We start from the raw sequence: 24885 nt of genomic DNA, 5'->3' as shown, positions 1-24885 counted from the left end.
ACTCATGAGCCATTTAAACTAGAAACATAATTCCAACGGATTCTGAAAGCAGAGAAGTGGAACTTTCTGTCGATAAGAGGGTGGGGCGATAAGACTGGAAAAAATGGGCTTCAGACTATGCTAGTCCGACTATTTTTTTTAATTTTTTTTTTTTTAAGTTTCCCGTTTATCGTTTATCGCTGCCAAAATGGGCGTCCATCATTGGTGGATAGGCGGATTGGTCCGTTACATAGGCGGTATGCCGAGCTCTGGTAGTTATAATAATCAAAGCGAATTCAGTAGGGTCAACAGGGTACACTTCCCTTCACATACTAACTCAAGACTGCATTGAGCATCAATTGATACGCATACTGAACATGTGAGGTAATAGAGCCTCGCATGGGCCTTTAATATTCAGACTAACGTTCATTTTGCAAAGATGGCCTGATATTACACAATAAGTGGGCAGAGATGCTTGCTGCGTAGTGACCGCAAGTCACTTCTGCTCCTCAGTTTTGTGTTCTCGCAGTCATCTTTGGCCAAATAGCAGAAGTGGATAGCGATGTTGAAACTTTGGTTCACTTCAAGACAGATCATGTTCATGGCCGTTTACCGTAGCTCAGGCGCTCGAGCTTCCCGTTACAAGCCATGTTCAGGATGTCCGGTGCTCCTTTCATTTTGCGCACGCAACTGCAATCAAACACGGCAAACACCAAATCACACATCTGCTGTTTAGGCCTTTTTGTTGTGTACTAAGAGCTGGAGAGAGATGTCGAGTATTGGCTTTCTTTTTAACGTCGACAAAACTACATTTCATCAACGTTCTAAAACGGATTACATCGCGCTGCGAGTTCTCTAAAAGCAAGGTTATATGAGTCACCATACTGTGCACGGATAAAGGTCAGGATTTAGCATTCAACAGCTGCATCTTAATGAAAAAAACAAAAACAGTTGGAGCATCACTAGGCTTGAAATGATCGTCTTTGTTGCACTGTCATTTTATTTGCCAAGAATGAAAGTGAAAATAATTAGCACACACTTTTATAGTTTGAAACATATTCATAGCTCTCCGTTTTTGAACTAATGGTTCAAATGTGACTATAGAACGTGACTGTATTGTTACTACATTTGTGTTTTTATTTTATTCAGTGTCCACACTTTATGCACTTTATCAGATGTTTTATACAAACCGGGTGTGTTACAATTCATCAGTATGTCATCAAATCAGTGTCAAAAATATACTCCCCACATAAAAGTACAATCATAAAGTAAAAATGATATGAAGAGCCAAAAGAGCAGGGGTGTGAGACACATTTTTGCCACGGGCCACATCACAGTTGTGGAGTCCCTTGGAGGGCCGTTACAACTGTGAGCCCATATAATTGTATGATCGCCTTATATTATCAGATATACACAACTAATTGATGGACAACTAGTTTTGAAATCAGAAGGCAATAAATAGTTTGTTCAACTATTTTTCAATTTATACTAAAGAAAGGTTGGTAACAAATAATTGCAATGTCTCATGTTGTGTTAACAGTGAAGACAATTTCAAAGAAATATGCCAAGTCAACACACAAAATATTTTTCCTTTGCGGGCCACATAAAACGACGTCGCGGGCCGGACCTGGCCCCCGGGCCTTGAGTTTGAAACGTGCTAAAGAGGGTTATGAAACAAGCAAAAACCATTCACATCAAGCTATCACCAGAGATGGGCATTTTGTTCAATTTTGCTGGTCCATCATTCATCATCTGTCACTTTTCAAGCCGAACCGAATTGTAATCGTCAGTTGTCAGTCCGTCAGTTAAATCCGTCATTTAATCTGTCAGTAGTTCATCAGTCCCGCAAAAAAACACAACAACAACAAAAAATACGTCAGTAAAACGGGTATCCATCGGACGCGGTTAGTGACGATTACTCTGACGGATGAAAATCCTCTTCCGTCAGTGCTTAGTCTGTCACTTTTACAAGTGTCCCGTCATTTGTCAATCAACAGCAAAACGAGCGTCCATTAACTAACTAACAAACTAACAAGCAAACAAACAGACTAACTAACTAACTAACTAACTAATGGACTGACTGACTGCTTAGCCAGCTTGCTAGCCAACTGGCTGACTGACTGACTAAATTACGCAAATTAACCAAGAGGGACTGACAGATGACCAAACACTATATATTTATCAATGTAAGATACTTGATTAATTATCATTTTTAACTGAGTTTTCATACGGGCAAACTATTTTGTATTGTAAAAAAACATTTATTTTTCAACTTTGTCTCATCCCTTGCACGTTACCGAAATGTATTTGCAGTGTATGGTGTTTGAGATCAGACTCTCAAGTGCGATTGACTGACTAAAAATAACTATTTTAGGAAGTTATTTGGTTTGTTTGCAAAAAACGAAACGAGAAGTCATTTAAGACACACGATTTTTTCAATCTCAAACAATTTTCCTCAAACCCAAAATGGACATTGATATGTACCCTATACTGTATTTCGAACGACACTATCCATTTCTTTTACTGCACGGGTCTCAAATTCAAGGCCCGGGAAACATCCTTTTATGTGGCTGGCGAAGACAATAATATATGTGCATCAACTTCATGTTTCTAGCCAAAATACCAACATTGCAAATTCAAACTCAAGGCCCGGGAAACATCATTTTATGTGGCTGGCGAAGACAATTTATGTGCATCAACTTCATGTTAAAAATATTCTACGAGGCCTCATGAGGCTCTATCTATCTATCTATCTATCTATCTATCTATCTATCTATCTATCTATCTATCTATCTATCTATCTATCTATCTATCTATCCATCTATCCATCTATCCATCTATCCCTCTATCCCTCTATCCCTCTATCCCTCTATCCATCTGCCCATCTGTCCATCTGTCCCTCTATCCCTCTATCCCTCTATCCCTCTTTTTATCTATCTATCTATCTATCTATCTATCTATCTATCTATCTATCTATCTATCTATCTATCTATCTATCTATCTATCTATCTATCTATCCATCCATCCATTCATCCATCTATGTATCTATCTATCTATCTATCTCTCTTTCTCTCTTTCTCTCTTTCTCTCTCTCTCTCTCTCTCTATCTATCTATCTATCAGATATTTTTTTAACTGTTCGCGGTCAAGCAAAGCACTACAATATTTAAGAAACAACATGTTCATACAAGCGAAACATCGTCACTCTCATAACTGTTACCGCACGAGAGTGTCAGGTGTGCTTTTGCCTGTTTGCACTGCATCGTCAGAGTTTTTTTTTTTTTTTTTCTTCTTTTTTTCGGGAGGCCATTTGGATTGTGAGGGGCTGTGATGCAACACCGAGGTTACGGACAAACACTGCCCACTGACGGTAAAATGAGAAGAGGAGGCTGGGCTAAACTTTGAAGCAAGGAGGTCATCCTGTGTGGGAATTTCCCTGTCTCCTGTCAGCATTTGAGCAAGAAGCAAGGAAAAGACAGCTTGGGTATCCGAGGGAACACGAGTGGGGGTCATCACACAGGGAAAAAAAAAAAAAAAAAAAAAGAAATTCCTTAAATGTTTGAAATGGAGCCAAGCACTCAGAGTACAGCAATATGTGTTTTTAAAAGCCTGCTTTAATTGCAAGCCATTGTTCGATTTGCTGTGGCCCAACTATTGTCTTGACATAATAAGTACATACAATGAACAGACAATCAATACATGAATCAACACATATGCACGGAAATTAAAGCAACAGTGAGCGAGTGTGCCAGACACTCCATTTGATTTATGAAACACATTACAATCCCTCAAGGGGAATGCACTCTGCTGTGTGGAACTCTGGAAAAAATGAAGAGACCACTGCAAAATGATCATATTCTCACATTTTGCTATTTATAGGTGGACATTTGCATCTCAAATCGTCCTTCTCCATTGAAATGAATCAAAATGCCACTTATCCGTTCCAGCATCATAGAAAACCCAAATATGAATTTTTGTAATCTGTTTTTTTTTCTTCTTAGTTGCTCTTGTACATTTCTCAGATCTGAATTGAACTTCACAAAACTTTGTCCGATTTTGACACCATTGTGTCATTTGTGCACATGAAAGAAGCAGTTTTTCATATCGTGGGACAAGTTTCAAATGCTTTGCTACATCCATGAAAAATGATCATGCGCAAGTATCTGCTGTTTTTGAGATTATCAATCGCCTATGTCATGTGGATCAGAAATTTATTATAATGGGTCTCTGTTGATTTGTCTCACAACCCCACAACATTTTGGCATTAGTTCATCATATAAGCCTTTACGGCTAAACATGTTGTCATAATATGTTCCATCAACCAATGATCAACCAGTTTTCTGAAATTGCTCACAGCAAGTGAAGAAATTTGTTGGAATGTGGATGAGAATTTCATTCCCAAAGGAAGTAGGAAGACTACAATGTAATTCCGGCAGTGTCGCATGCACAATTTTCCCTCAGGAGATAGTCACATGTTCACATTTCTACATTTTAGGGCCCGAGCAACGACGGCTGTGAGGTCCCTATTGTTTTTGTAGGAATTATTATGATTATGGTGATGATGATGATGATGATCATTATTATTATTAGCATTATTATCATCCGTAAATTTGATTGATCAATAATGTGCAAAAATAATACCCACACGTATAGATTGACCAATAGTATAAATTGTGAAAAAAAAAGTTGAATTTGCAAAACTTTTGACATAGGTTTCGGCTTGACAGTAGTAAAAACTGAAATACACAAAAGTGTAACTTTCAATTTAGAATACAGTGTTCCGTCACTTTTTGCAGGTGATACGTTCCAAGCCCCCCACAATAAATGAATTTGCGCGAAGTAGAGGTTGACTTTTTTTTTTTTACAAAAAAGCTCTTTAGGGAGGAGGATTGTGCCTCTATTAAGCCATTACGAGCCCCCCCCCCAACATGGTTCCCACCCTTCTAAACACTTGTTACACTAAATTTACAAATGTGTAATGTTTTCAAATGCAAAGTGTAGAATAAATACCGAGCTGCTGATTATAGGCGACGATCTGTCTTTGACTGGTCCGACTTAGAAGGAAGAAAAACGGCAAGAAAACATGCCGAACTAGCGAGGCAAAACTGCAATACATGAAGTTATATGGTCGATAATGAAAATTTGCGAAAGAGTGAATCGGCAATAACCGAACCGCGAAGTAGCGAGGGAACACTGGACTGAATTTGTCATCAAAACTTAATCGGCAGTTTACTCAGAACATCCTTCCAGAGTGAATTGTTACATTGAAAACATGACTAAGCAATTTGACTGTCTTATCTGTACACAAAAAAAAGTGTTGTTCTGATGGCGCTGACATATTCAGTGACACAAATATTTACTTTTAAGAGATGTACAAAGAATTTTGACAAAGAAAATAGCTTTTGCAGAGGAACAATGGCATTTTGCTATTTTTAGAAATAGTTTTGAGGAACTGTTTTGCAAATTTCAATTCTGATCAGAGAAATGTACCAAAGTGACTGAGAAAAAAATTCTCTATTATATTGTACATTGTACAAACAAAGTAATAACAATAGTTAAATAGAATGTAAATCCATAAACAGTTTGTGCATCATGATTGATTCATTGCGCTTGTGCGGCTCCCTGCACATCACGACACCTGAGGGCAGTGCAATATACACATATGCAGTAATATATTGGGTGGAGGAGACGGTCACAACTCTTCAGCTAGTTGCAGTAATATTAGTAATTTTTCAGAGAGGATAAAAAAATATATGCCTGTGAGTGTTGTTATATTGCTCGCCTCCATTTGTTGCTGCACTGTTTGTGTCCAGATAGCTGTTGCGTAATTATAACCATGTGACTATGGACGGTTGATTTGTTTGTGCGTCTATGGCATTTTGAATTTATTGTAGCATTAAACTAAGTGAACTTTCCTGGTAGTTTTAAAAACACAATGCGTGATTGTCTTTGCTTTATGTTTAGTTTGTCCTTAAACTTCAGCTGGGAGTGGCATTAAACAGCCTTTTTCTTCTTAAGAATTTTTCACTCTCTGCCAAACTTGCTGCTTGTTGTGAGGTGAGTTGAGTTGAGTTCACTGCCACAATACAGCGCCTGTAAGTCAGAGCAAAACATCAGCCGAACAACAACTCGGCCTCAAATACTTGTACAAAGTAAATCGGGTCTCTGTTATCTCGGGGCAAACGGCATATGTGGAAGTAAAATGAACATTTTTGTTTTATTCTATAAACTACTGACAACATAACTCCTAAATTCCAACTACAAATATTGTCATTTGCAGCATTTATTTGTTGACTGGTTGACACACTCTCGCTATCATTTAAGTCTGTTGGTCACAGCTTTTGTCCTAATGCAAGCAGGATAACAATTGCTTCTTCAAATGTGGGTGGGGAACATATTGCCCAATCACTCAGAGCGGCTCAACGCTGAGAGTGAAAATCTCCTCGCAATACATGAAGAAACAAGCAGTGCTTGATTTATTTGAAGAGTCAAACACAGTCCTGTTACGGTCCCTTAAGGTGAAAGCGGCCTCTCCTGAAAAACGAGCAGAGGTGGTTTTTCCTCTCTGCTGGGTTTGAAGTTGTCAACGGCCCCCAGCTGGAATTGTCACGGATCACCTCCACATCCCACCGCGTCCCCTACCAGCAGCTTTATCTTCTGTCCCGGCTTTGCTCTGCTTGCTCGTGTCAGATAGTGTTTGTGCTGTGTTGCTGTGTGGGAGGACTTGCAAAATTCCGCTGCTACTGCTACTTAATACAACCTTTTCCTCAATGTCCACCTTAAAGCGGAAGCCAACCCAAACATATTTTTTTTCAAGAATATGTTCCCACCAGGCCCGCTAGTTGAAACACGGCATTCTGATTAATTTTGCGTTTAATATAAGTATATAAGAATATAAGAATATAAGTTGAGCAGCAAAATGCACTCGTTTTTAGCCATCTCTGGGGGGGGCGGCCATTTTGTCTTCCGTCGACTGAAAATGACATCACAACTGCTCACAACGACCAATCACGGCTGACCTGTTTTCTGAATCTGAGCCGTGATTGGTCGTTGTGAGCAGTTGTGATGTCATTTTCAGTCGACGGAAGACAAAATGGTCGCCCTCTGAGATGCCTAAAAACGAGTGGATTAACACTTATTCCACAAACAATGTTTATCAGAATGCCCTGTTTCAACTAGTGGGCTTGCATGGAACATATTCTTGAAAAAAATATGTTTGCGTTGACTTCCCCTTTAATGTCAATGTACTAGTATTAATTTTGACCTCCCTTGTGAGACAACAAAGCACAATGACTACAGCATACTAGAAGAATAACTATGTCTTACTAATACTTCGGCATACTCGTAGGACAACTAGTGTACGTATATGTTATATCTTTTATGTGAGGCAGGCCTGTGCACTAGTCGACAACTGTGTGCTAATAAGTACTAGTGACATTATAAACTTGTACTAGTTAACATCTTACGCTTCACTTGTAGAAATAGTAAATTGGAGAAATTTCGTCCATGTTACAGAAATGTCTTCCTAGTAGCATGTAGTCATGCACTAGTAGTGTATGCAAATACACCATATACTCCATATCCTTGATATCCATCTTATGGTGCGTGTACTAGTATGCTTTTCCTCCTCACCTGTAAGTCAATTCCATGCACTAATAGAATGACTGTGTCCTGCTAGTAAGGTTTTTTCCACTACTAGTGCCACTTTTGGCATATTAGTACGACCTTAAGATGGATGCCTTACAAACAGCTTTCTGGAAAGCCTTTGGAATATTAACTTCTTGACATCCATCTTAAGGTCCATGTACTAGTCTTGACCAGCAGGACAGTTCAGTGCACTGGTAAATCTTACTACAGTAGTAATGCTTTTGGCATACTTGGCTTTCCATAAAGTTGCTTGAGCAAATATTCGATACTCTTGATATCCAGTTTTAAGGTCCATGTACAAGTATGCTCTTTGTCCACACTAGTAAGACAATTTGGCGTATAAGTAGAATATCTGGGGCGTACTAGTAAAATAACAGTCTTAATAGTCATGTTATTTTCTACTAGTACTACTTTTGACATGCTTGGCTTTCCATAAAGCCTTTGAGGCATTTATTCGATATCCAGCTTTACTAGTACACTCTTTGTCTTCACTAGTAAAACAATTCACCGCACTAGTATAACCGTCTTATGTGTAATGTTGTTTACAGTGCCGTATGACATTTCCGCATGCTAGTAGCACTACTTCGGCGTAGTAGTAGGACAATGACACGTTACTGCTGAGGCACTAATTGACATCAACTGAGGAAAAAGAGCATATTAGTACATTGACCTTAAACTGGAGATCAAGGATATCGAACAACTGCTCTAGAGGAGTAGTTGTTCGATATCCTTGATCTCCAGCTTGAGGTCCACGTACAACGAAAAGTGGCACTAGTAATAGTAGTGGCGTACTAGTTTGCGACACTTATGCTACAAGGATATTGGAGAAATGCGCCAAAGGCTATCCGCACACCGCCATGTTTTTAGTGTCTGTTTCCCACTCAACAAGTTTGTAAAGGATTAGGGAATGCAATGCATGTGCTTAACGTGCAGCATGAAGCATGACCTGAGCTGGTGTGAGGAGGTTAGTTGCTGATTAATTTGCCTGCAACCTTGAACCCCCTCTGCGGGCCAGTGGACCCAGCAGACTATTGACAGAGCCGTGTGCCGCAGATAAAGCTAACATTTCTGCACTGCGTGTCGACTTCTTTTTTTTAATGTGCTGCTCTCAGCATTATCGCCGAGGCCATAATCTGCAAAGATGTGAGGACGGTTGTGTCAAATCAATGTGTAAACATGAGGGGGACTCACTCTGGTGCTGTTCTTTGCGAGAAGGGCATAAGACTGTTTTGTATTAAATGGCGGCGGGCCACAAAAATGTTGCACGAGCTATTGAGCCAAGAGGAATGTCTCACTGTATGCAAATTTATTGTTGGAATCATAAATCATAACAAAGCATGACAATGCGGTCGTTAAACTCACGGGTGCATTGATGTCATTTATTAAGACAGCTGTACGTTTTTTTTTTTTTTTTTCATGAATTAGAAACGCTGCTTGTATTTTTCACAGTTTTTTTTAAAGGTGGCAGACATGGTCTTTCTCAGCAGTCCACATGCATGATCTCGTCGCAAAAAGCAGCCTAAAATAAAGACGTGCCAGTGAAATTGTTTAGACCAAAGTAGAAATTATTTTAATTCCATAAAATATCAAGTACAATTAATGCTTTTCACCTCGTCGATATTAAATAATTCCACTTATTTCATCCATTGCCCATACTATTACAAAGAGTTGCATCATTTCACTGCAGCACAACTGCAGCCGCTGTTCCACTTTGACACATTCGTGTCGAAATTCACTCGCGTGTTTTGTCGAACCTGCACACGAATACTGCATACACACAATTAGACGAGTAGAAGAAAGCTAAGGTGTCCAAAAAAAAAAATAAAAGAATGCAAAGTGATTGCGCAATCCGTACAAACCACTTCTTCAGTCTCAATGCAAAGTGTCCTTGTAAACTGGTTGCAGTCCCGTACCGCCACCCCCACACGACCCCTTCGATCATCCCTCCGAACAACGTTTTTGAGTCCGCGGAGGGAGCAGCTCGGGCCGGGGGCGTCTAACACTGGCCGGTGGCCGACAGCAGGTTGCGCAAGGTGGTCAGCTCCCTGGACAGCTGCTCCACTCTCTTCTGTAAACGATCGTTCTCCGCCGCCAGTTCCAAAACTTTGTGTTGCGTCTCCAAGTTGCGCATTTTGGCTTTGTCGCGGCTCTTACGCACGGCCAGGTTGTTCCTCTCGCGCCTCTGTCGGTACTCCTCACTGTCCTTGTCCAGGCGCTTCTTCGCCTTCCCGCTGGAGAGCTTGGCGCCGTGAGACGGGGACCTCGGGGACCTGCCGTGACCCGCCGGCGCGGGGGTTCCCGGCGGGCTGGAGCAAGTGGAGGACGCCGTGGAGATGTTGCCAATGCTGCCCCCGGTCGACTGGTACTGCAAGTAAGGGCGCATGTCAAAGGCGGACGAGCCGTTCTCCATCTTCACGTTCTCCTGGCTGTCGTCCCTGCCCGCGGATCGGTAGCGGACCAGGTCCGATGCGAGCACGCTGTCCACGCGAGTCTCCTGGAGGTCGGTGTAGCCAAGCCCGTACGGCGCCCCCCGGGGGTCCCGCGGCCCGTCTCGCTGAGCCGCCTCCAGCTCGCTGAGCAGTGTGTAATTCTTGAAATTGGCCGCTCTCTTGAGCTTGTTCTCGGCCAGGAAGTCGGAGAAGACGTCGCCCTGAGCAGGGTGCGAGTGGGCCGCCGCCAGCTGCGGGCAGTGCACGGGGGCCGGGTCCAAGTAGACGCTGAAGTCGATCGTTCTCTCCCGCTCCTCGATGCCCAACTCCGTCATCGAGTCGCCGAGCCTCCAGTACGAGCCGCCGTCTCTCGCGTGGATAGCAAAGCCGCCCTCGTCGTAGAAACCGGCCACTGCCATGGATCTTAACACCCGCCGGATTGCACCAGCATGGAGGGCTGATTAGGCGCCCACGTCGGTAAATTCTTCGAGTGTCGCAATTTCTGTTGTTGTTGTTGGAGGTTTTTTGTGTGTGTTGCTCGTAGAAGCACTTCTATCACCCTAGTACGTAACAAGTTGTGCTCGCTGTGGATTTGGAGGGAATTGACAGGTCTTCCTGTCACGGGAGAAGTTTTATTGCAGGCGAGGGGCGTGACTTAGCTCGGCAGGTGTGTGACGTGACCAAAGACAGCACTTTAAAAACACTCACTCGCAACTCCGTGGTTTCACTATTATTATTTTTTTTTTTTTCAACATCGCTGGTATGACACAAACACCCAAATCAACATAAACAATAAAGTTGATACATGAATTACACAGTGTCTAAAATACAACGAGAAGCAACACTTGTCAACAGGTGGTACGATCACGCCCTCTAAAGACGATCATGGAAAATTTCACAGGCGGTCAACAGATTTTTTTTTTTTAACACTGCGTAATTATGACGTTAGTACACGACGCAACTCCAGATTGCCCCCAAAACACGGACACGTATGACCGATTTATTCATGTTTATTATTATTTGCTTCTTGTCCGACTATGTTGTGTTTTTGTTGTTGTTCGTTCCCTTGTCTATATCAAATTATGATGTCCGAAGAGAAAAAAAAACACTGGAAAATTGTAACTTTGTCAGATTTAGCTATTTATAGGTATTGAGTAAAATGAAAATGTTGTTTTATTCTATAAACTACTGAGAACATATATATCGAATTCCAAATACAAATATTTTCATTCGGCACCTTTATTTGCAGAAATTTTAAAATGGGTTCAATGCCCAAAAAGTTCCATGGTTGTTGCACTAATCTTTTACCCCACCAGAGCTGTATAGCTCTTATATTAGTTATTAGTGTAAGTATTACTGTCAAAGAAGCAAAACAGACATACAAATGAGTATGTGTCCTTTTTGAACATGGAAAACGAGTCTTTAGTGTCTCATTGTCTATTGCTTATAGTTCGTTTATTTACAACACTCACGATGACTATGATATAAATTACTGCAGAAGTTCCTATTATGAGACGAATAAATGTTACCTTTTACACAGTATAATGTACTTCATATGGAGGCGACTTCGTGTTACTCAAGTCTGACGGTATTAGACGGGTGGAAAGTTTTAACTGAGCATTGACTGCCATCTCGTGGTGTAAGAAATAAAGTAGCAGACACCATCTTCAAGGCCAGCCTTTCTAAATAAATAAGGGTCCACTCAAAGTGGGTCGCCACTACTTGCCCATCCCTGGTCCATATACTCCCACAATGTGTCAACTAGCTGAAAAGTTTGAATATTAAATTAACCATATACTTTGTACATTGGTGTCTTTCCTGACATTTTTTAGGCTGAAAGTGGACATTTTACAACGTTGTGTGACTGCAAGTGATGCCAGCCTCGAAGTAACAATAGGCAACTGTCTTATCTTTTCATAGGGTGTTTGGAAAATTAAAAGATGGGGGCAAGATATGAACGGTTTCTCAAGAGAAACGACATAAATTACAGCTTAATGTATAGTATAATAATAATTATTATTATTATTATCATTTACATTTTAGATATTGAAAAATGTCACGTCCGCCTCACAGTTCAGAGGTCGCGGGTTCGATCCCGGCTCCGGCCTCCCTGTGTGGAGTTTGCATGTTCTCCCCGTGCCTGCGTGGGTTTTCTCCGGGCACTCCGGTTTCCTCCCACATTCCAAAAAAACACGCATGGTAAGTTGATTGGATACTCTAAATTGCCCCTAGGTGTGATTGTGAGTGCGGATGTTTGTCTCTGTGTGCCCTGCGATTGGCTGGCAACCAGTTCAGGGTGTCCCCTGCCTACTGCCCAAAGACAGCTGGGATAGGCTCCAGCACGCCCCGCGACCCTTGTGAGGAGAAGCGGTACAGATAATGGATGGATGGATGGATATTGAAAAATGTTTTGTCTGTATACTTGTAAAAGGTGCTGCCAATATTTTAGGTGTGTGTGAGTGCACGCGCGTTGTTTAAATTTTATTCAACATAAAAATGGATGTTGATTGTTGATAATGTGTTTTCAAGACCCTGTGAGATAGCCTTGGCCACCCCATTGCCCCCCAAGGATAAACGTCTAACTGGTAATTCTAGTGTGCTATATAAATCTGATGCATGATAATAATAATGATACTACTACTAATAATTGTATTGTTATTGTTATTATTTATTTAATGTATTTCTTATCTTTAATTCAAGGTTATCAAGATAACCTTAAGCTCATGTAATAGTTGAATTTCGAAATAAACCTCTAGATAATTACAGGAAGTGAATAGATAAAGCGTCTTCTGTGAACTCCCCAGCCTTTTCAAGTTCAGGCAAGCTCATGTCAGAACCAGAACTTGACAGTTGAAAACCGTGCGCAGTATTCATTGGACAGTGACTGAAATATGAAAAAGATGCAACCACCACAGCTGCGTTCGTTTTTAAAACACTCTGTAAAGTTGAGTTGAGAACCCACAATTTGGATCTCAGTCTAAAAAAGGTTGCTGAGCCCTAATATATAGCCCATACGTATATTACGCTTTGTCGCCATCTGCTGTACATGCTGTGGTATGGCATCGTGTTGTCGGGGAGGGCCAGTAGCTTCCTAAAACAGGTCGGGTGGGGTCAGGCATACTCAGGAAGTGCAGTCTCCGTTTCGCAACGCCATTGGTCAGGCGCCGACACCTTTGCCCGTGATAATTGGCTGCCGGCCTCGGTCCCTCGCACCCGATTGGTCCAAAATGTTACGCTCTCTGTCGGCTGAGAAGTTGACGTTTCCGTTGGCTCCTAACGAGGAACAGACAGACTCAGCTGAAGGGGTTGGGCCCGAAGTGGAGAAATGGCGAGAATGGTGGACGAGAGCGGGCGTGGAGAGGAATTACAAAACCCCGAGCGGCAGGGACCCGACCGGGGCACGGCGAGGTGGGGTCCACAACACGCCGGTGCCCGAGAATTGGCCAATTTATATTCGCCAGGTGAGTCGATCCGTGTCGCTACTTTGTCTTCAATGCTAGGCTTGTTCCTCCGTGCCCATACGGGCTGTGACATATCACCAGGTGTTATATAAATATACTGTACTGGAGTTTCCGAGTCACACTTAAATGACTATAAACACGAACTAAATGACAAAATAAGCATGTCCATGGTTGATAGATACACCAACGTCGACATTGCGATGCTTGTTTGGGCCACTGTGCTCGTTGCACAATAATACTCACGCGATGTCGCTTAAATTTGTGTTTGAGTCCTTGTGTTGCACTTGCATTTTAAACATGCAGCAGCAGCTACACAAATGTTTGCCTTGTAATTTAAGTGCACTTTACAACCCCAAAGGACGAACATTGCGCCGATCGTAAGCAGTTAAAGGGCAGAAATGCCACAAACACCAAACGCTTTTCTATTCCAAGTCTTACGAACATTTTTCATAATTTGGAAATGCATGCAAACACAAAGGAGCACGTTATGCAGTTTCGACGCCCTTACAATCCATTTGGCTGCCAGTCAGTTTTAAGTTGCAGACAGAGTCACGTAACCACACAGAGTACGTTGCATTATGTGTTGGTTGCGAGTGGTTATTAACCTTTGGATGGTGATTTGGATAAAATGATGTAATGTCAGATGGAGCTACTGTGGCCTGTCGAGATCAGAAGGTCACTACAGTGGATACGAGTGACTCAAAAGAAACTTCAATCTGTTCAATGACACTCCCAGTTAGTTTCCTGTCAATGTAATAACGTATAAAACAAAGGGAATAGCATGTTGTTTATTTGAAATTAAAATGGAGGGATGAAGTAGAACAGCCCCATAACTTTCCTTTAATGTCTTCTAAGTTCTAACTTATAATGTTTACACAGAGAGTAATGAGCATGGTCTTGGAAAAAAAAAATACTTGTATCTCAAGGCACCACTATATTTGAAACGTTCTCTAACAGAAGCTGCTGTTCACCTGCTGTTTTTGCAGGCAAAAGATGCCAAGAGTGGATTAGTGTCCTCCTTTGCTTCTCTCTCATGGCCTTCAATTTCATTCACCTCCTTGCCAATTTCCACCTGGGGCATTTGTGGTACATCCTGTTGGGTGTTGGTAAGTACTGAGTCAAAGTACAGAAAATCCTCGAATTACAAATTACTAGGGCGTTTCGACTATACGACGCCCGTGCCTCTTCCTCTTCTCTTTTGTCCCGAGCAACATAGTGACTATGTTTAAATGCAGTCAATATTCTGGTTAAAGTGGAGGTCAACCCAAACATATTTTTCTCAAGAATGTGTATGCAAGCCCACTCGTTGAAACAGGGCATTCTGATAAATATTGCGTTTGTGGAATAAGTGTTAATCCACTCATTTTTAGCCATCTCTAGGGGCGGCCATTTTGTCACTTCTGTCGACTAAAAATGACATCAAAACTGCTCACAACGACCAATCACGGCTGACCTGTTTTCTGAATCTGGGCCGTAATTGATGGCTCAAAATGAGTGCATTTTGCTGCTTAACTTACATTCCACAAACGCAAAATGAATCAGAATGCCGTGTTTCAACTAGTAGGCCTGCTGGGAACATATTCTTCGAAAAATATGTTTTGGGTTGACTTCCGCTTTAAGGTCAAAATTCCGATATTCTCAGTATCCCGTTTACATGAATGAGTGGACAGAGTTGCTCCGGCATTTGAATAACCCACTGTGAGGGCGACACACGGCGCCATGACTCAAATGGACGCCATTTCCGCTTGTTACTTTCAACTGTCAATAAAACACTTGATATTCATGTCACTTACCACAGAAATGAAGCAGCCGGTTTCCTCCTCGCTCCAAAAGCGTGCGTTTGTGCTGCGTTTCTGAGCTTGTTTACCTCTGCATACAAGCACTTCCTGTACTACAAAGACCAGAATTCCTTGCGGTTGAGCAACGAGCATGCGCAGAGTGTCTCGATTGTGTCTGTTTGTGCGCCGGCAGTATCTGCCTTTTACGCCCTCCTCTCCATCTTCTCCATCCACCTCTCAGCAGTAATGCTAAGTACAGCATCTTATGTTTTTATTTGAGTGTTTTTTTGTTTTTTTTTATACCAAGCATTTCGATTGAAATTGAGATTTTAAAGGTGAAATCTGACATACGCAGAAATTCAGGTTACATCGCCAGTGTAGGAACAGATCTCCATCGTAAATTGCAGAGCTGGGCATCGGCCCTCCGTCCCCGTTTTCCGTCCTGCATATTCAATTGACCCACGTGGTCCCGGCCTGTCCTTCGCCGGCGACAGCCAATCGGCGTCGATTACATCATCCTGTATAGATATTCACTAGTGACATAATACTCATACTGTGCCCCTTTGAATGAATGTGTAGCGGCAGGGATCCTCACTGCCGACTTTGCCTCGGGCCTTGTTCACTGGGGGGCGGACACGTGGGGATCGGTGGATCTACCCATCTTCGGAAAGGTCATGTCAACTACAATGCACTGTTTTTTTGTTGTGAGTGTTTTTCTTTTCTCTCTCCTGTAATCACACAACGTGTGTGCGCGTGCGCCTCCTGTCATTCTACACGCACAGGCCTTTATCCGACCCTTCAGAGAGCACCACATTGACCCTACAGCCATCACCCGTCACGACTTCATTGAGACCAATGGCGACAACTGCATGCTGACGATCGTCCCACTCGCCAATATGGCCTTCAACTTCTTCACCCTCTCTCCTGGTGAGTCCTTTGCGCGAAGGTCTTGGATAGCGCTGGGGAAAAAAAGGGGGCCAACTCGGGTGTGCTGACCACAAAAATTGGTAGACCCTAAAATGTATGCCTTAGACAATTAATTAATTAATGAATTTATTATTCTAGTCGATTAGACTAGTCGATTAGTCACGACGACTTCGACAAGTAGTCGTCGACAATTGATTTAATAATCGACGAGCTGTTTATTGATATATTTTATTTGGTTTTTTAGTCAAAGCTACGTTGTCTCCAACTTTTCCCGCCGGCTGTAATCCTCATCTGTGAGGATGCGCAGTAGTAGTAATGCAATGTAATGATTTTTGTGTCATTGTGCTTTTTAAAAAAAAAATTTTTTATATGATTTTAATGAATGAGTCATCGATCGCAGTGTGCAAAACGGCGCCTGTCGTCGGTGACAACTCATCACTCTGATCGGCTGTTGATTAGCGAATGAGATAGAAGTAAACTTTGAGATGCACAAAAGCAAAGCAACAACAAAGAAAATGGAACTCTGGTAAATTATGATAAGTAAAATGATTTTTCACCTCTTTTTACTTGGACTTCTTCTTGCTTGCATTGTTCTGGATATGTATGAATTTTATTTCATGAAACCCCGACTGGATGGTAGGCATGATAAACAGTGACGCATGCACACTCACATGCATGGCCACTCCTCACTGTGGTGTTGTTGTCACCCTGGCCACCCTAATGAAATTTTTTTTTTTTTTGCGTAAAATGCAAAATATCTTCATAAGTTAGCAACTGTAATTGAAGTCTATAAATAAACTGCCTTTCATATTAATTCATGGTCCATTTGCCTTTACTGTATTTTAGCGTAAGCTTAACCCGGAAGACCAAATCAGCTGTGGATAATAAGTCTGAATGTTTATTGTGATACATATTAATTTATTGCTTGTGTCTGTTAAAAATACAGGAGAAGAGGACGTTGAAAAAAAAAATAATAATCGCAATCGTAATTTTGAGAGGAGAGGTAAAAAAAATCGCTATCACATTATTTTTCAAAATCGTTCAGCCCTAATCTATAGTTTAGCTCCATGGAGAAGTGCTCAAACCAGAGAGGCCTGACGGAACGGATGCATGAAATCATCTTCCTACTTCATACGTCCCCCTCACAGTATTTGCTCTCCTTTTAATTTTAGCGGAGATCTACCATCTCTACCCCTGGTACTGCTACCTGTTTGCACTTGGCATCTTTGTGACCCTCACCAACCAGATTCACAAGTGGTCCCACACGTACTTCGGCCTTCCGCGCTGGGTGGTGTTCCTGCAGGACTGCCACATCATCCTTCCCCGCAAGCACCACCGCGTCCATCACGTCTCCCCGCACGAGACGTACTTCTGCATCACTACAGGTTTGCCCCTAGCCCCCCCCCCCCCCACCCCCCTTCCTGGCCTCCCCTCTAGCTCCGCCACATGCTGTTGAGAGTCTTGTCACAGAGTTGACTTGTTGCAGGTTGGCTCAACTATCCCCTGGAGAAGGTGGGCTTCTGGAGGAACCTGGAGGATCTTATACAGGGAGTCACGGGAGAGAAGCCCAGGGCTGATGATCTCAAATGGGCTCATAAAGTCAAGTAACACCACAGGCTACCTTCACCCTACCTCAGAATATCTCACCCCGCCCCCACCCACCTCCACCCCTCCCGTCTTGCCTCGTCGTAATCCATGAGACAAACTAACAGGTTCTGATGCCATAGCTTTAACTCTTGCACATTTGATATTTTTCAGTTTTTTTTTTCCCTCATTATTCACGATGGAGATCATCATTTGAAACTGCAATCTATTTTTAACCACAGTAACTGCTCGCTTTTATGACACTTCTGCGCAGAAAGACGTGTCAAATCACTTTGGAGGAGATTTTCACCGAATGAGAAATCAGGACGACACCTCGGCTCTTCATTTGGATTCCTTTTCTCACTGATTTGCGCATCCTGAATCGGAAAGTCTGTATTCACTTGCTCCCAATCAAAATGTCTTTTTGATTGTGGAGAGAAAAAAGGGATGCTTAAAGAGGAGAGAAAAAAGGAAGAAGTCAACCTCAAACATTTCTTTTCAAGAATATGTTCTATGCGGCCCCTGAAGTCTAAACACGGCATTCTGATTGATATTGTGTTTGTGGAATATGAGTTGGAACAGTAAAATCCAGCAGTTTGTGTCTATCTCAATGGGCGGCCATTTTGTCACTTGCTATGAACTGAAAATGACGTCACAGTTGCTCAGGTGACAAACCGATCATGGCTCAGCTTCAGAACACAGGTGAGCCGTGATTACCTGAGCCCTGAACAGTTGTGATGATAATTTCAGTCAACAGCAAAATGACAAAATGGACGCCCCTGAGATGGCTAAAAACGGGTGGATTTTGCCGCTTAACTCATATTCCATAAATGCAATATTAATCAGAATGCCATGTTTAGATTAGTGGAGCATTATAACATATTATTGTTAAGAAATTGTTGGGGTTGACTTCCTCTTTAACCAATGTCAATAGCAAAATAACAAATTGATGAAAAACTACTGTTACATTTGTTGACCTCACACTTTTTTGGGCTGCACAGCCTACAACATGATGTCAGACTACCATCTCAACAATTGCCGTTTCCAAACTTTTTATTTAAACCACTTGAGAGTCCATGCAATGGTGGCTTTGTCAAGACTATAATTAGTTAAACATTAGCACCTCAATGACTCTTATTGACAGATTACTTCAAAAGACCAAACAGAAATCTAAGTGAAGTGACTTGTGGGCTTAATGAGAAGTCATCCTCTACAGTTAATGCATTGAGAATTGCATTCCCACACAAAATACAAGCTTCTATTTTTTTTTTATTTTTTCTTTTTTTTCTTTTTTTTTGAAGCGCCGACTGGCCACTTGTAAAATGTAACACAGCAGTCCAAAAGTGAATTTCGCATCTCAAATTTGTACTTTTTCATCTAAAAAATGTTTGTTAATAAGTTGTTGTTGTAATGGAGTGCATTATAATAAAAGTCGTGTCTTATATTTAAATAGGAAGAATACCTGTATTTAAACAAAAGGCCAATTCATCGCCACAGGAAAAAAAAAAAAAGCATTCAACTAAATATTAGGTTTTTCAGCAAAAGCTTATTTATGGAGGATGAGTCAAGCTGTCATTTTGAGTCACATACGATTGTACCTAATGGAGTGGCCAGAGTGTGTCAGGTTATGTCAGGTCAATCGTCTGTTTTGTTTTTCTTTCTAGCGGCCTTACTACACACGCCACACGTTTGTATCTTTGCCGTTTTGCAGAACGTTTGTGTTGTTCAATTCGTCTTGCGGTTACACACTGATGCTACACGGGCGATCATGTTTTGTACGGTGTGGGAGTCATTTCCATTCCCGCTTGTGTGTCTCGTACATTGGTGCCTTGTGAGATTTTCTATCTCAAATCATCTTTCTCCATTGAAATGAATAGAATGGACGCTAACCCGTTCCACCCCCACCCCTGGAAAAAACAAATAAGGAAATATTGTGAGTGACTCAATAAGATGATGTGATATTAGTCATTTTTCATAGAGGATAAAGAATATATGCCAGTGTATTGTTATATTATCCCTCAAATTGTTTACCATTTGCTGTTTATTGTGAAGTGAGTTCAATTGAGTTCACGGCCACCATACAGCTTTCGTATTTTAAAAAATTGTCCACATCACGGCCCGTGTCTCTACAAACTTGTGAGTCGGGTCACTCTTATCTCAAGGCACCACTGTACCTTGGTGACGTTAAAAGGGCTTCAGCGACAGATGCGATTATGTCATCGGGCCACTGGTGGGAAGCGTTTTCATTTCTTTTTGTAATGCTTTTGTCAATAATTTCTACGTGTGTTGTACAGCAAATGACTATGCAGTGTAGCTTCATGTCTTAACTTATCAGAGTTAGAGTCAAATGCCTTTCTTTCTTTTCCTGAAATGTTGACTGGTTTTTCGGAAGCTCTAATGGAGACACCTTTAAACGTGCATCATTCAAGAAACTATTGTTGAAGACGTAACGCACAAACGTTGCATGTACTGCAATATGTTGGCTGATGCAAGCAATGGAATGCTTCCCCTTTAATTTGTTGAACGCGGCCACTGAGCAGAGTGGGATATATCTTGTGGTGCGTTCAAAAACCTCACGACGTTGACCCAACGGGTCTCAGGATTGAACTACCTACAATACATAAACTGTCTTCATTCCAAGGAGCAGGGGTGGGCAATTCCGATCCTCGAGGGCCGGTATCCTCCATGTTTTTATATGTCACCCTGCTGTAACCACCTGATTCAAATGATCATAATTGTTATCCAGCTTCAGCAGACCCTGCTGATTGAATGAGCATTTGAATCAGGTGTGTTGCAGCAGGGAGACATAGAAAACATGCAGGATACCGGACCTCGAGGACTGGAATTGCCCACGCCTGCCAAGGAGCATCCTGGCGAGCAACCAGGTTAAAAGGCTCGATTGTTGCGGCGCTTCTAGTCGTTTAAAGATGGTGACTTTGTTTTTTAAATACAATTTAATAATCCACTTTTTGAATCCTTCATACTTGAGTATATTGAATTTAGGGTTACAGTGGAACCACATCTATTCAAACGGGGTTTTTCCCCAACCTTTACTGAGCTGGGGCACCCATTTGGAAAAAATCTCAAGGCAGACTAAAACCAACTAAAAATCTCACAAAACGTTGAATACTGAACAAATTATCATCTGGTCTCAGTTCACTCAAAAATTGACTCACTCCGTGTGAAATATGGGTGTGTTAAAGAGGAGGTCAACGCAAAGATATTTTTTTCAAGAATATGTTCTATGCAAGCCCACTAGTTGAAACAAGGCATTTCTGATAAATATTGCGTTTGTGGAATAACAGTTAATCCACCCGTTTTTAGCCATCTCTGGGGTCAGCCATTTAGTCACTTCTGTCGACTGAAAATGACATCACAGTTGCTCATGGCTCAGGTAACGACCAATCACGGCTGACCTGTTTTCTGAAGCTGAGCCGTGATTGGTCGTTACCTGAGCCCTGACCATTTGTCATGTCATTTTCAGTGGACAGAAGACAAAATGGCCGCCCACTGAGATGGCTAAAAAGTGGCGGATTTTGCTGCTTAATTCATACTCCACAAACTCAATATTCATCAGAATGCCCTGTTTCAACTAGTGGGCCTGCTGGGAACATATTCTTGAATACAATGTTTGGGTTGATTTCAATCTTTATATTGAAGACAAACTGGATATACTGGCAGGAAGGAAGCCATGACTTATTCTGTTGACGAATGGCAACACTGCCATTTAGTTGAAAAGATTTTAATTGTCCTGCATGTCACTGTCTTAGATAGATGACCAAAGATTTATTTGTAATGAATACATGATAAACAAAACTAAGTGACAAAATAAGTGAAATTGTCGAATTTCCCGAAGCACCCCTGATGATTTTTTATGGCAGACCAATGCTTAGGAGTTGCTGTATTATAGTGGAAATTAACCTAATCTCTTTTTTTTTCAAGAATATGTTCCCAGCAGGCCTGCTAGTTGAAACACGGCATTCTGATTAATATTTTGTTTGTTGAATGAGTTAAGCCGCAAAATCCTTCCCTTTTTAGCCATGTCAGGGGGCGGCCATTTTGTCTTCTGTCGACTGAAAATGATATCGCAAATGGTCAGGGCTCAGGTAACGACCAATCATGGCTCAGCTTCAGAAAACAGGTCAGCCGTGATTGGTCGTTACCTGAGCCCTGAGGGTTTGTGATGTCATTTTCAGTCGACAGAAGTGACAAAATGGCCGCCCCCAGAGATAGCTAAAAACTGGTGGATTAACTCTTTATTCCTCAAACGCAATATCTATCAGAATGCCTTGTTTCAACTAGTGGGCTTGCATAGAACATATTCTTGACAAAAATATATTTGGGGTGACTTCCACTGTAAGAAAATGTTGTCATTAATATAAGGATTTTATTTGCATTGTAGTTCTTTATAAGTGGATGTATACAGTATAAATATATAAAGTACGCCATTTCTGGTCAAATTTATGCTACTGCAATGTTGATTCAGTGTAGATCAACAGCAAAAAGAACACACTTAGATTCCGTAGTGCTTACAGAGTATTCTTAGAAGCAGGTTTGTGCGCAGTGGAAAAGTCAGGCTGGTCGATGTATGTCACTTGTTTGGAAATGTGCCAGTGTTTGGAACACTCGGGCTGATGGAATATTTTGGTGTTTGGTTAAACACTTTAAGTGGTGTATCGGGGGGTTTTTTTGTGTTGAAATTTGAAGGTTTTGTGTCACTATGCTGCTACCAATGTTCGCAATTTACAACACGCCACAACTCATTTGTAGTTGACTTAAAAAAATGGGAGCTCATAGTGACGCCAGTTTACGTTTAGGATTCAGGCTAACTCGTTCATGTTTGATATGAATTAGTTTCAAAATAAAATGCTTTCAATGCAGCGCCTTGTTGTTGAACTTACGACAAACTCCTTTTCGGCTGCAATTGGCTCACTGGAATAGTGTTAGGAGGTGAGTTAGTCAGTCAATGGTATATTTTGACATACTTTGCTCAAATCATTATGTTGAGTTGCTTGGATTTTTGAATTGCCTTCTCGACTCCCTAATTTTGAGTTACTGTGAATCCTTTCAGCTAAGTGGTAAAACACTTCATGGAATAACATGATGTTGCCAGAGGTGGCAAATCCAGGTCCAGAAAGTTGAATCCTGACCCAGTTTGACTTTAGCCACAGGTGCTTTGAGCTCCCAGGGACTGCGTTTACCTGCCAGTTGAGTAGAAGCACCTGTGGCCAAAGCCAAACTGTGGCAGGGTTATTCCTTTCTGGACCTGGTTTTGCCACCTCTGGATGTTGCCCTTTCTTTGAGGCAAGGCAAGTTTCAGATATCACAATAATATACCTTGATGCCTTTTTGTTGTCTTCCATTTGGGAGATGTACAATGTGTATAATGTATTAAACTGTTTATTTATAAGTAAACTAAATAAAAGCTCAGTACTTATACCACTTTCTCTCAAGTATTTCTTTACCATAGTGGGCAACACTATCAAACCTAAAAACCTGTTGGGTTAGTCCAACTCAAACCATTGAATAAAACCACTTGAATAATTTTCAGTGGATATTAAATGTCTACACACCTCTGGTCAAATGCCAGGTTTTGGCGATGTAAAAAAAAAAAACAACAACAAAAAACAAGATGGCAGGTATATGCTGCCTCCCATTTAACATGAGTTTGAATGTTAAATGAGAGTGTAAATGGAATGTTGAATTTTAATTCTGAACACAGCAACATCCCCCGTTTTAGTGTGCACACTTGTACAACCATATCACAGTTAAAGAGGAAGTCAACCCAAATATACCTTTTCAAGAATATATTCTATGCTGGCCCACTAGTTGAAACGGGACACTCTGATTGATATTGCGTTTATGGAATATAGCAAGGGCGGCGCGGTGGTCGACTGGTAAGCACGTCCGCCTCACAGCGCAGAGGTCGCGGCCTCTGTGGAGTTTGCATGTTCTCCCCGTGCCTGCGTGGGTTTTCTCAAGTACTCCAGCATTTCCTCCCAACACGCACGGTAGGTGAATTGGACTCTCTAAATTGCCCCTAGGTGTGATTGTGAGTGCCAATGTTTGTTTGTCTCTGTGTGCTCTGTGATTGGCTGCAACCAGTTCAGGGTGTACCTTGCCCACTGCCCGAAGACAGCTGGGATAGGCTCAAACACGCCCGCGGCCCTTGTGAGGATGGGCGGTATAGATAATGGATTGATGGATGGGATATAGCAAAATCCACCCATTTTTAACCATCTCATGTGGCGTCCATTTGGTCACTTCCGTCGACTGAAAATGACATGGAAGTTGCTCAGTTAGCGACAAATCACAGCTCACCTGTTTTCTGAAGCTGAGCCATGATTGGTCGTTATCTGAGCCCTGAGGGTGCGTGATGTAATTTTCAATCGACAGAAGTGACAATATGGCTGCCCCCTGAGATGGCTGAAACGGGTGGATTTTGCTGCTTAACTCGCATTCCACAAACGCAATATCATCAGAAATGCCTTGTTTCAACTAATGAGGCTGCATAGAATATATTCTTGAAAAAAAAAATGCTTGGGTTGACTTCCATTTTAAGTTTTAATTCCCCTCTCAAAGATTTTTTTTTTAAAATTCCAATTGAGTTGCAAAGGGTTTAAGCAGAGCTGGGCACTTGACCCTATTTTGCTGGTCCGTCCGCAACCTGGGTGCCCTACCATCCTCGTCCCTCCGTCCTTATTCATTAAAATGATCGTCCTCCGACCCCATCCGTCCTCGTCCTTTAAAGCGATTCCATTCTGCATCCGTGCATGACATCATTTCAAGCTCATTAGCTGGCTCATTTCCTATGCACATCCACTTACGGGCTGGGAATATCGTGAGTGGATTGAATTGTTTCTAACTGTTTAACTAACATAGCTTTTTAGCTGCCAGCAACCACCCTCGTGATGTGATGATGACACGAGAATATTTAAGGTTGCGCAATAACACAATACTATTGGGTTTTGTTGCGCATTTTCACTTTTTATCACGGTATTTAGCAAAAAAAATTATTATTGCAAAATAAGGCAATTTTACTTTAGGAGGAGAACGAACATCCTACACTTCTGGGTCATTG

General features: G+C 41.7%; 2 protein-coding genes across 2 annotated transcripts; one reads left to right on the top strand and one right to left on the bottom strand.

Annotated features, from left to right (window-relative positions):
* Positions 1–8909: 8909 nt before the first annotated feature.
* cebpb (CCAAT enhancer binding protein beta) lies at positions 8910–10668 on the bottom strand. The gene has a single exon (XM_086033515.1). It carries the CDS (start codon positions 10471–10473, stop codon positions 9622–9624), a length of 852 nt encoding a protein of 283 aa, XP_085889641.1. The 5' UTR covers positions 10474–10668; the 3' UTR covers positions 8910–9621.
* A 2647-nt stretch (positions 10669–13315) lies between these two features.
* peds1b (plasmanylethanolamine desaturase 1b) lies at positions 13316–23246 on the top strand. Its single transcript, XM_086033477.1, has 6 exons — positions 13316–13515; positions 14502–14621; positions 15873–15964; positions 16076–16220; positions 17393–17605; positions 17707–23246. The coding sequence occupies exons 1-6, from the start codon at positions 13380–13382 to the stop codon at positions 17826–17828; spliced, it is 828 nt and encodes a 275-aa protein (XP_085889603.1). The 5' UTR covers positions 13316–13379; the 3' UTR covers positions 17829–23246.
* Positions 23247–24885: the final 1639 nt, after the last annotated feature.

Source organism: Filicampus tigris, chromosome 1 (genome assembly GCF_054856515.1).
Source record: "Filicampus tigris isolate MCC_2025a chromosome 1, RoL_Ftig_1.0, whole genome shotgun sequence".
Classification (NCBI taxonomy): Eukaryota; Metazoa; Chordata; class Actinopteri; order Syngnathiformes; family Syngnathidae; genus Filicampus; species Filicampus tigris.
Note: the sequence above shows the minus strand (reverse complement) of the source record. Positions and strands in the feature narration are given on the sequence as shown.